Below are 12550 nucleotides of genomic sequence, written 5' to 3' on the forward strand. Positions count from 1 at the left end.
CTTGAATCCAAAAACATCTAAAACATTAAATTGTCTCTAAAATTAAAATGTCAAGAGGAAGAAGAGCACAGCCTGTTAAATATTAACGCACACTTTTTTTTATTATATTAAAATCAGGCAATGGTCTGACAATCAAAAGGCTGCTTATGGAATACTGTTATGTTAAACTTTACTTACAGGATGTTAAATCCTTAGAACTAACGTTTTCCCCAGAAAAAGATTAATGGAAACATCAATTGCTTTCCAGACTTTTGACAGTTGCTGCTCAAAAGGTGGTTTTACACAAATACTAAATTTAAAAAAAAAAAAACCTTTAGTACACAATGAATTGCTTTTATTTCGGTACGCATCCACATTTCAGCATTTAGTGGTCCTGAACAGAATGTGAAAAAACGCAGCCATTTGCCAGGAAGTCAAGCCCGCCTTTTGGGGATCAGCTGTGCTCACCCAGTTCTTTCTGGATCCCTGCTGAGGATTGGATCGTGCGAAGCAGCAGCACCAAAACCAAAGTATGCACTGAATTCAAGGTTTTTTTGTTCCAGTTGTCAAATTCCAAACTAGACCCCAGTTGATTTCAAGGATGACAAAATGAGAGCCCTGTTTAAAACTTCTTTGATTTTTAAAAGCAAAAGCAATTACAGGAAAACAAAACAATTCAGAGAGATGGTGTGTGCTTACAAGTGTCTTCATGTGGGCTTTCTCCAAGTTCCCAAGGACTCTTCAGAGCTGGCAGGTCTGAGTAACCCTGGTGACTGTTCACCTTATCAAAACCTGAGCTAAAAAAATGCAACAGCTGATGATGACAGCAGAGGTGGCAGGGCTGAGGACCCAATTCATTTCCCAGGCTGGTGGAGTGAATAAATGCGATTCCAAAACTAAACAAGGGAGGTCAGAGACTCTTTCCAACCTTACCTGATGGCTTTTGGCCAAAGCAAGGAAGTGTCATGGAAAGTGTTGGGTGGTGACAGTGCAAAGAGGGAGTTGAGGAGGAGGGAGGAGAAAGCAGCACCCCTCGATAAAGGTGGGGGACAGAAGATATGGGGAAAGCCCTGAATTCCTCACCGAAGGCCAATCTCAGAGGGGAGCAGAGGGGTTACAATCTATGCTTTGGCCAAGGGTGGGAGTGGAGGAGAATGGGAAGGGGATGATGGCTTGGAAGGGGGCATCATTTAAGACTTAAAGAAATCAGGGGTGCAGACAAAGCACCCCACACACCCAGCAGTAGTCCCACAGGCTGTGACCTGAAACCTTCATGTCTACTCTAACAAGCCCCCAAGCTAGAGGGCTGTTGCAGGGAGGGGAGGAGACAGGGGCAAGGGAAAGAGAGAAGGCAGAGACCCCAGGCCATGTAATCAGCAGCAAGGTGATTGTGTGATGTGTCTTTTCACAGTTGAGTTAGATGTGCCCCACCAGTTATGATGGGAACCAATTTAAATATACTTTCTTGATCCCAGAAGTTCAGCTACGTGGACAGTGGTTACACTTGATGGGATGATTTGTTATAGCACAACTTATATATTTCAAATGGACAAAAAATTAGTATCATTTACAGTATCTTAAGATAAATTGCCTTTGAATGGGAGCTTCCTTTCCAGTACTTTGAGGTCTACAAGACGTATCTAGAAAATTTACTACTGTGGAAAATGAAGACTGCTTAAATCGAATAGGGGGAAGGGGGAGGGCCTGTGGTTTTCCTTTTGATTAATTGCTATAACACTGTCCTTCAGGTGGCTGAGGGAGTTTCATATTTTCTTTAGACATCATTAGGCGCCGAAGCTCTTGCAGGACAACTTTGATGCTATATGAATTCTGCCATTTTGCTAGCACTGATATGGCTCTTGGGTCCACCTAAAAAAGGCAAACAGAAACAAATTACTCTCAGGCTCTCAAATAAAATAGCTGTATGCTGTGGATAAGCTACAGTACAAACGTGAGTAAAGGGCATTTTTTTTTTTTAAGAGATAGAGTTTCACTTTGTTGCCCTTGGTAGAGTGTCGTGGTGTCACAGCTCACGGCAACCTCCAGCTCTTGGGCTTAGGCAATTCTCTTGCCTGGGCCTCCCGAGTAGCTGGGACTATAGGCACCTGCCACAATGCCCTACTATTTTTTTATTGCAGTTTGGCTGGGGCTGGGTTCGAACCCGCCACCCTTGGTATATGGGGCTAGTGCCCTACTCACTGAGCCATAGGCGCCGCCCGTAAAGGGCATTTTTCAAGTTCAACATGCTGACCACAAAATGACACTTGACACACAGGTCACACGCCTGCATGACTCCCTCCCTCCAGTCAGTGTTTCTGCCTAGCCTCCCGAGTAGCTGGGACTATAGGCACGTGCCACAACGCCCAGCTTTTTCCCCTATTTTTAGTAGAGATGGGGTCTGGCTCTTGCTCAGGTGGATCTTGAACTCCTGAGTTCAAGTAATCCTCCTGCCTCAGCCTCCCAGACTGCTAGGGTTACAGGTCAGAGCCACTGCTCCCAGACAGTTTCCTTTTTGTGCCCCAAATCCTCACTATTTGGGAGAAGGGAATAGTGACACTGACAGCTAGCAGGAGTCATAGCCTAACTCAACTCTGTAACAATGACCTACTGCAGGGCCCAGGGCCATCCCCACTTGACACCACCCCCAGGGGTGGGTGATGGAAAACAGGCAGGTCAGGAAAGAAAGCAAAGGCAGAGGGCAGCTTGAGCCTGAGCTTCAGTGACATCGGTCTGCACAGAGCCAAAGGCTCTGGGTTAGTGTCTTGTCTCCCAAAATAAATTCCCCAAAGTGTGGGCTGAATTCTGGGTTCAGGACTTTAGGTGTGACTGAGAGACAGCATTAAACACTGAATACACAGTGGCAAGGCTCATCTCTTTTCTGTTTCCTTTCAAGTCTTTTGAACATCTCAAAGACAAAGGCTTGGCATGATGGTGATGTGAGTATACCCTTTAACACTTGGTGATCTCCCCTTTGAACAGAACAGGTCTCTCTCTAAGGCTCAAAGCCTTTGACAAATAACATATAGAGTAAGAATTTATTAGCACTGTTCTATTTTGGTAATATTTATTGTTGCCAGAATTGCCTTCTTATGACACATGAGATTGGTTTCCATTTATGGTAGTAAAAAATAAGCTTAAAAGGCAAGGCCACTCAAGGAAAAACATTATGTACTAGTGGTTCAAAAATAAGGCCCAGGAGATAAAGGTGCTGCCTTGGGCAAGATCTTACATCTCTGTGCCTCAGTTTCCTCATCTCTACCTGATAAGAGTGTCAAGAGGGCTAAATGAGCTCATATCTCAAAGTGATCACAGAGCTGGCCCAGAGAAGGTGCTGAATGAGTGAGTGACAGTCAAATACAATCGGAAAACAGGTCCCACCCCAAATCTGCAATCACATGCACCGTGATGTATTTTATCATCAAATAACCAAAGAACATAAGGAATTTGGCCCAGTCCAAATGTTCCTGATGTTATGTAGAAAGCAATTCTCAATGCCAAGAAACAAGCAGGGACAGGAAAAGCTACTTACCACTCCGTTAGAACTATTAACTCCATTCATATTAATTTTTGTTACAAATCTTACAAAGGGGGGTGCTTCTGGGTATTTAGGTCCACATTCTATTTTAAGGCTGTATATTCGGTTTTCATAAATTGTCTGGAAAAAAAAAGGGTAGAAGGATATCAGGCAATTAGAAACAAAGAATTTGAAAAGGTGGATCTTGTGAAACCCTATTCATTTCTGACTGTAGAACTGGTACATCTGTTTCCAGCACAGCAACCATTTGTTACATGGTATGTCAGTAACTAGTTGATATGAATTCTGGGTCTTGGGGAAACAAAAAAAGAGAGAACATTTAAGCTAACATCACTGGAGTTTTTAGTTAGTATTATTAAATCCAATCAGAAGGACCTATTTTTATGTTAATTTCCCTACTCTGCAACCCTGTTCTACTCTCTGGGGAATGGTGTGGAAGAGGCAGTCTTTATTTTAGGAAACCACACTAAATGTCCACTCTCGCTGGGATCATCAACCAGTATCAAATACCACCATGTGCAAAGCATTGAACAGGCAACTGCTTTGGAAAACTACAAAACTCAGACGAGGAGCAGGTGGGGTGCAGACCCAGAGCAGCTGCCCCTTCTCCCTCACTCTGGGGCTGGACACCATGTAAGGGATCTCAGCCCCAGTGCTTTATCTTCCCTGCAGGCTTTCTTTTTTCTTTGTAGTCGTGATGACCTGAGAGATTAGTGGCATTTTGTGGGAGAGGACCCCACACCTGCACAGGAAACAAAAGTCCTGCTTAAAAGGCCAACTGAGCCTTTGTTGAGAAACACTGAAAAAGCCTATCCCAGGCTGATAACCTTTCACTGTAACATCTACCTGATGAGCAGCAAGACACGAGCTGTAGCTGGGCTCTTCCTTCTGCCTGGAGTGCCCTCCCCTACCCAGATACCTCACATCCTGAAGACTCAGTTCAACACCACCCACTCTCTAACTCTCTGTCCTACGGGAAGTCACAGTGTTAGAATGTTACGTCTGAAGACCACACCAAAGGGTGACAGCTCCCTATCAGGGTAACCCCTTTGAGGGGAAAGGCTACCCTCCTGTGGGTTATTGTCTCAGGCATCAGTGCCCCACCCTCAGGAGCCCTGTGCTGCCTAAGTAACTGTCCTGATGTAAACAGAGACACCTATTGGTCTTAAAAGGGGGAACAGATCATAGAGGATGAGATTTAAACCCTTGAAAAGGTATTCTAAACAAGATGCCATGTACTTTAGATCCAGAAGGTGTTCATCATGATAAACCCACAGAACTCTCTCATCTAGAAGGATCCCAGACTATAACCAAACCAAACCAAAATCAAATCTGGATTTCTTTTTTTTTTTTTTTTTGTAGAGACAAGAGTCTCACTTTATGGCCCTCGGTAGAGTGCCGTGGCCTCACACAGCTCACAGCAACCTCCAACTGGGCTTAAGAGATTCTCCTGCCTTGGCCTCCCAAGTAGCTGGGACCACAGGCGCCCGCCACAACGCCCGGCTATTTTTTGGTTGCAGTTTGGCCGGGGCCGGGTTTGAACCCGCCACCCTGGGTATATGGGGCCAGCGCCTTACAGACTGAGCCACAGGCGCCGCCCTCAAATCTGGATTTCAACTTATACTCAACCTACTCCTCCTCCCCTCTCTTCCTTAGAAGTGGTACCACCCAAAGCAAAAATCTAGCAGCCAACCTCGAGCTCCATTCCCCCTAACTCATACCTTCCAAGCATCAGAAGGTCCCATTGCTTCTACCTTCAAGAAACTCCATGTTCCTCCACCCCACCGTGACCTCCTCTGAACACCGAGTCTCTGCTGCCTTAACCCCTCCAATGGCTTCCTACAACACAGGAAGCCCAAGTTCCCACACTGACCCGTGCAGCCCTGGCCTCCTCTCCTTTTACTCTACACCCTCCCTGCCCAGCCCCTCACTCCTCTTCACACATGCCGTGGGGCCCAGTGCCAGCTGCTCCTCTCTCAGTGCTCCTGATCCCCGCCTGAAGACTGGCACTCAGCCACACATCAGCCTCCCTCACTAAATGCGAAACCCAGAAGGCAGGGGCCTCAACAGAACTGACCCGCAGTGTTCGGTGATTGAATGGATGGTGCTCTTTATACTTTCACAAAAGGAACACCTCATTGCAATTAATGTGTTTCTTCAAAGAAAAGTCTTCTCAGTAAACAGAACAAGTAGGAAGCAAACAAGGAAATGATTTACATACAGATTTATGGAAAATATTATAAAAGATCCTTAGCACCCAGCACAGTCTCCATCGACAACTGCGTTCTCAGGTGTCTGTTGACTGCACGGATCACAAATTCATCTCTGCGTGTGCCCAGCATTTGTGCGCCCATGGTTTTATCACACAATTTAAAGACCTTAAATTGAAGACCTTGAAGATCTTATATTAAAAAGTCTCTTTTAAGCTGGACTTGGTGACTCACACCTGTAGTCCTAGAGCTGTGGGAGGCCGAGGTGGGTGGATTGCTTGAGCTCAGAGGTTCAAGACCATCCTGAGCCAGAGTAAGACCCCGTCTCTACCCAAAAAAGCTGGGTATTGTGGTGGGCGCCTGTAGTCCCAGCTACTTGGGAGGCTAAGGGCAAGAGAATCGCTAAAGGAAGAAAAGAAAAAAAAATTAAAAACAAAAAAACAAACTTCAAACTAAGATGAGTAAAGCCAGTTGAAAGCCAGTTGAAAGCAAAATTAAAAAAAGAACAAAAACAAAAACATAAAAAGTCTCTTTCAAGGGGCATGGACTCAAAATCCCAGTCTTAAAATCATTGGTAACACATTGTGGAGGCTTGGATACACCAGTTTAGTCATCTGTTGGCATGTTCTGCAGCTTCTCAGTGCTGCTAAGATTTCACTAAGCATTTTATTGACAATAACCTCAAACGGCTAAGAAGGTGAGCAGCTTAGTAAAGGGATTCTGATCTCCAGATAGAGCAAATCTTTTTATTTTTTTGAAAGAGTCTCACTTTGTTGCCCTCGGTAGAGTGCCGTTACATCACAGCTCACAGCAACCTCAAATTCTTGGGCTTACGTGATTCTCTTGCCTCAGCCTCTCAAGTAGCTGGGACTACAGGTGCCTGCCACAACACCCTGCTATTTTTTTTGTTGTTGTTTAGCAGGCCCCGGCCAGGTTTGAATCCACCGGCTCCGGTGGATGTGGCAGGCACCGTAACCACTGAGTATGGGCGCCGAGCCTAGAGTAAATCTTAATATTACTTGATATTATGAAGTTAAAATTTAAAATACCCATGCTATCACTAATTTCTTAAAAAGAAAAAGACCTATCAAATTTTTGACCACTGATGTTCAACTGACACTTTCATACAATAAAAAAAGAAAAAAATCCTCAAGTCAAGTGATCATAGAGACAAACCTGAAGGGTCATTGAAAAGCCCCCCAAAACTTTCTTTGGTAGAGAATAGAGTTTCTGGTTTTCTGCTTCTAGTTTATTCATTGATGGTCCAGGGACTTGCTAAAAATGTCTCTGAAGGAGAATTGATAGAACATTCTGTCTCTGTGAGGAACACTACTCTTAAGACTCATTATTTGATCATGAAACAAACACTTTCCACTTTGTTGATATGGTTTAAGCTTCCTGGGGCAACTTGGCAATGCCTATCTAGTCAAGAATCAGGCAATTCCTTTTAGGAATTCCTACAGATGCACTCATACTTGGGCACAGTAATGGGAAGCAAAATAAATATGGTATATTCCTGTAACTGAACACTTTGCAGCCTTTTCAAAGGTGTGCATACACACATACACAAAGACTGCCAAGACACAGCACTTGGTAAAGACAGAAGCTGCAGATTATACACCACCTATTGAAGCAGACACACACCTTGTTCCAACTCTGGGTATATTTGTATTCACAGAGGCTATTTTAGCTATTAGGCACTACTACAGAACCAGAGCAAAATTTTCCTGGGCCTTAACATACATGCACATGTGTATATATAACCCCAGTCTGTTTATGAGAACACCAAAGTTTCTTTTTGTTGTTGTTGTTTTCTTTTTGGAGACAGAGCCTCAAGCTGTCACCCTGGGTAGAGTGCCATAGCATTACAGCTCACAGCAACCTCCAGCTTCCGGGCTTAAGTGATTCTCTTGCCCTAGGCTCCCAAGTAGCTAGGATTATAGGCGTCCACCACAACGCCCAGTTATTTTTTGCTTGTAGTTGTCATTGTTGTTTGGCAGGCCTGGCTGGATTCGAACCCACCGACTTTGGTGTATGTGGCTGACGCCTTAGTCACTTGAGCTACAGGCACCAAGCCAACACCAAAGTTTAATAGAGAGACATTCTATAAAACACTTGATCATTACTCCTCAAAATAATCAAAAGGCACCCAAACCAAGAAAAACCTGAGAAAGTGTCATAGCCACAAGGAACCTGAGATATGACTTCCAAATGTAATGGGGTACCTTGGATGGGATTCTGGAACAAAAAACAGACATAAGGTGAAAACTAAGAACAATGAATAAGGTATGGACTTTGGTTAATAATAACGTATCAAACAATATTGGTCCATTGGTTATGACCAAATGTACCGTATTAATATGAGATGTTAACATTAGGGGATATGGGGTGGGGGCATGAGGGGAACTTTCTGTACTATCTTCTGCAACTTTTCTGCAAATCTCAAAATATTATAAAATAAGATTTATTTAAAAAATGTGTAAGATATAAGGCCGGGTGCGGTGGTGCATGCCTATAATTCCAGCACTCTGGGAGGCCGAGATGGGTGGATTACTTGAGCTTAGGAGTTTAAGACCAGACTGAGCAAGAGCGAGACCCTGTCTCTAAAAACAGCTGGGCATTGTGGCGGGTGCCTGTAGTCCCAGCTACTTGGGAGGCCGAGGCAAGAGAATCACTTGAGCCCAAGAGTTCGAGGCTGATGTGAGCTATGAAGATAGGGTACTTTACTGAGGGCGAGAAAGTGAGCCTCTGTCTTAAAAAAAAAAAAAAAAAAAGATATCAGGAAAGGAATAAGGTATTAGCTATAAAAATATGAAAAGAAAATTACAAGGTCTTAAATATATAAAAAGGTAATATCAAGTCAACTAGTCAACTGCTACTCAATCCAAATCTTGCCTAGTTACGTATAACATGCATTTAATGTACAATGTGGGCACATGATATGTTAAAATGCTGATCATACCACGGTGCATCTTACAAGGGTACACGTGAAACTTACTAAATGTAGACTATAAATGTTTAACACAATAACTAAGAAAAAGCCAGAAAGGCTATGTTAACCAGTGTGATGAAAATATTTCCAATTGTATATAAAACCAGCGCATGGTACCCCCCATGATTGCATTAATGTACACAGCTATGATTTAATAAAAAAAATGCTGATCATAGTCACTCTGGGGAGAAGTTAGGGATTTGGTAGTTAGGGCTAATTCAGGAAAAAAGATACCACATTACATATTATAACACAGAATTTATTTATTTATTTTTTTGAGACAGAGTCTCACTATGTTGCCCTGGGTAGAGTGCCGTGGCTGTGATGTAGCACCTCAAACTCTTGGGCTTAAGCGATTCTCTTGCTTCTGCCTCCCAAGTAGCTGGGACTATCGGCACCTGCCAGAAAGCCTGGCTATTTTTTTGGTTGTAGTTTGTCGTTTAGCAGGCCCTGGCTGGATTCGAACCCACTAGCTCCAGTGTACGTGGCTTGCACCCTAGCTGCTGAGCTATAGGCGCTGAGCCTGTAACACAGAATTTAATACGGAGAATTGGTTAAGAAGATGTCAGTAGACTGAAAGAGCAAAAAGGCAACTTAAACTAACATAAAAGTAAAAACTACAGGAAGCAGGATGGAGACCCTTAAGGCTGGCGAATGAAGGGAGCAGCTTTACTGAACTAAGGAAGAGGTTGCAAGAGCTGAACTCAGATCTTTGAGGGGGCACTGCCTGGTTGCTGCTAGTACCTCCTGGGGGGCATGGTGTGAACTCCCTGCTGATACCAGGATAAAGGAAATCCCTTCCCTCTCCCTCTGCCTTTTAGGTGCTCTCCTGAGTGCCTGACTAGTGGAACCTTAACAAGAAGCCAGCTGATGAAGGAAATGTGTAGTGTGCAGAGTCCAGCCCCAGTACCCAAAGCAGAGCAGAGCAAAGTGGGTTTGGAGCTTACTAACCAGCACCTGTATGTACTCCTCTGCCCAGCGACAAGACACAATTCTCCTGTGAATACTCTCCCTCTTCCTCCCACTCACGAGCACAGTCCCATCTCCAGGCAATATTATTTATTCATTTCTCTGATCAAGTCCTAACACACTCAAATATCATACCACCTAAGGAATGAATTGTCAAATTAACCACAAGCTCCTAACATACAATAAAAACAAGGCGGCACCTGCTCTTCCTATTTGCTTGCTATCTCTGTCAGCATCCCCCCAGTATAAGCTCCTCAGCTTGGCGTTGGTTCTGGCTTCCACCACTTGCAATGCCACCACCCACCACCGTCAAGCCTCACCCCCAAGTCTCACCTGTACCCTGCAGGGACCAGCCAAGCACTGGGTTCTGACAGCTTCAGCTCCCTCCCTAGCTCCCCAGCCCCAGGGGTGGTGACTGTTTTCTGCAGCTGTTATCTTTGTGTCCCCATAGTGTGCCATTTTTGCTTTCTCAGTCCAACATCTATTTGATCAACTTCCTATGTTATCTGTTACCTAGTGTTGGATATAAAACCAAAGAAAATAAAATCAGTATTTTGAAGAGGCATCTGTACGTCCATGCTCTCTGCAGCATTATTCACAATAGTCCAGACTTGGACAGAAACAATGTACGTGTCTGTCAATGGATGAATGGATAAAGGAAATATGGTATAACACACACAACAGAGTATCATTTGGCCATAAATCAGAAAGAAATCTTGCCATTCTCAACAACATGGATGAACCCGGAGGACATCACATTAAGTGAAATAAACCAGACGCAGAAAGAACAGACAGCATGATCTCACTTATAAAAGCAATCTCAAAGTCGAACTCATGGCAGCCGAGAGCAGAAGAATGGTGGCCAGGGGCTGAGCTGTGTGGGAAATGGGGAGATGTTGGCCAAAGGTTACAAACTTTCAGTTATGGGTTAAGTTCTGGGAATCTAATGTATAGCATGGTGATTACAGTTAATAATATTGGATTGTTGACTTGAAATCTGCTAAAAGAGGGCGGTGCCTGTGGCTCAGTGGGTAGGGCGCCGGCCCCATATACCGAGGGTGGGGGGTTCAAACCCGGCCCCGGCCAAACTGCAACCAGGAAATAGCCGGGCGTTGTGGCGGGCACCTGTAGTCCCGGCTACTCGGGAGGCTGAGGCAAGAGAATCGCTTGAGCCCAGGAGTTGGAGGTTGCTGTGAGCTGTGTGAGGCCACGGCACTCTACCGAGGGCCATAAAGTGAGACTCTGTCTCTACAAAAAAAAAAGAATACATTTTAGCCAGGTGTGGTGGCTCATGCCTATAATCCTAGCACTCTGGGAGGCCAAGGCGGGTGGAAAGCCTGAGCTCACAGGTTTGAGACCAGCCTGAGCCAGAGCAAGATCTTGTTTCTAAAATAGCTGGGCACTGTGGCAGGTGCCTGTAGTTCCAGCTACTCGGGAGGCTGAGGCAAGAGAATCGCTTGAGCCCAAGATTTTGAGGTTGCTGTGAGCTATGACTCCAGGGTACTCTACTGAGGGTGACAAAGTAAGACTCTGTCTCAAAAAAAAAAAAAAAATCTTAAAAGTTCTCACCAGACAGAAAAACATGCAGTAAACACGTGCAAGGATGCACATGTTAATTTGATTGTGGTAATTATTACACTATATATATCAAATTATCACACTGTATAGTGTGATATAATCGGAGTCTTGACTATTTGTCAATTATACCAAATAAAGTGGGGGAGGAGGGAAGAAATAGCCGGTAGAATTTCTTTCTTCCTGACACACAGAGTTCAGAGAAACTAAGTTAGCTTCTTATTCTATATACTATCTATTTTTTTTTTTGAGATAGAGTCTCACTTTGTTGCCCTTGGTAGAGTGCCATGGCATCACAGCTCACAAAAACCTCAATCTCTTGGGCTCATGAGATCCTCTTGCCTTAGCCTCCCAAGTAGCTGGGACTACAAGTGCACAGCTATTTTTTTTTTTAGAAATGAGGTCTTGCTCTTGCTCAGGCTGGTCTTGAATGCCCTGAGCTCAGGCAATCCACCTGCCTCAGCCTTCCAGAGTGCTAGGATTATAGGTGTGCGTCACTGCACCTGGCCTATTGTTGAAAATTTTTAAGACAACATTCGTTTATCAGTCATATAACTGAAAGCTTTTAAAAAAGGGGTCAGGGGCTGGGTACAGTGGCTCACGCTTGTAATCCCAGCACTTTGAGAGGCCAAGGTGGGTGGATTGCCTGAGCTCACAAGCTCAAGACCAGCCAGAGCTAGAGTGAGACTCATCTCTAAAAAAATTAGCCAGGCCTTGTGATGGGTGCCTGTAGTCCCAGCTATTTGGGAGGCTGAGGCAAGAGAATCGCTTGAGCCCAAGAGTTAGAGGTTGCTGTGAGCTATGAAGCCAACGCACTCTACCGGGGCAAAGTGAAACTCTGTTTCAAAAACAGGCTCAAAGGGGTAGGGCACTGACCCCATACGCTGGAGGTGGCAGGTTCATACCCAGCCCCAGCCAAAAACTGCAAAAAAAAACAACAACAAAAAAGAGGTCAATACACACTGATACAGAAAGATGTCCACCATCTATTAAGTGAAAGAAGTAAAGCTACAAAACATTATGCATAGCCAGGTCCCATTTAAGAAAAATACGTATTTATGTTTGTGTACCCACAGCCAAAGCAGGTAGAAACACTCTCCACACCAACTCACGAGTTTTCTTTCTGTGGGGAGCATGATGAACTGCAGAAAGGATCACTTTCTTTTTCTTCGTATGCCGCTGAGACTATTTTGTCCCTTTTAAGCGTGGGCACAGTACTTTTGGGTATGTGTATAAACACACACCCAGGCTCTAACCCACACACAGAAACACTAACTTGGAGAACCGCAG

The 12550-nt window shown here is 44.4% G+C and overlaps 1 protein-coding gene across 1 annotated transcript in view; it reads right to left on the reverse strand.

Moving 5' to 3' along the window:
* Positions 1 to 312: 312 nt before the first annotated feature.
* UBE2V1 (ubiquitin conjugating enzyme E2 V1) overlaps positions 313 to 12550 on the reverse strand; it is a 39355-nt gene continuing 27117 nt past the window's right edge. The window contains exons 3-4 of the mRNA XM_053573482.1: positions 3509 to 3634; positions 313 to 1848 (exon numbers count right to left, since the gene is read on the reverse strand). Of these exons, the coding sequence (XP_053429457.1) occupies positions 1702 to 1848; positions 3509 to 3634 (273 nt within the window). The 3' untranslated portion in view covers positions 313 to 1701. The remainder of the gene's footprint in view (positions 1849 to 3508; positions 3635 to 12550) is intronic.

This window comes from Nycticebus coucang, chromosome 21 (assembly GCF_027406575.1).
Source record: "Nycticebus coucang isolate mNycCou1 chromosome 21, mNycCou1.pri, whole genome shotgun sequence".
Lineage (NCBI taxonomy): Eukaryota > Metazoa > Chordata > Mammalia > Primates > Lorisidae > Nycticebus > Nycticebus coucang.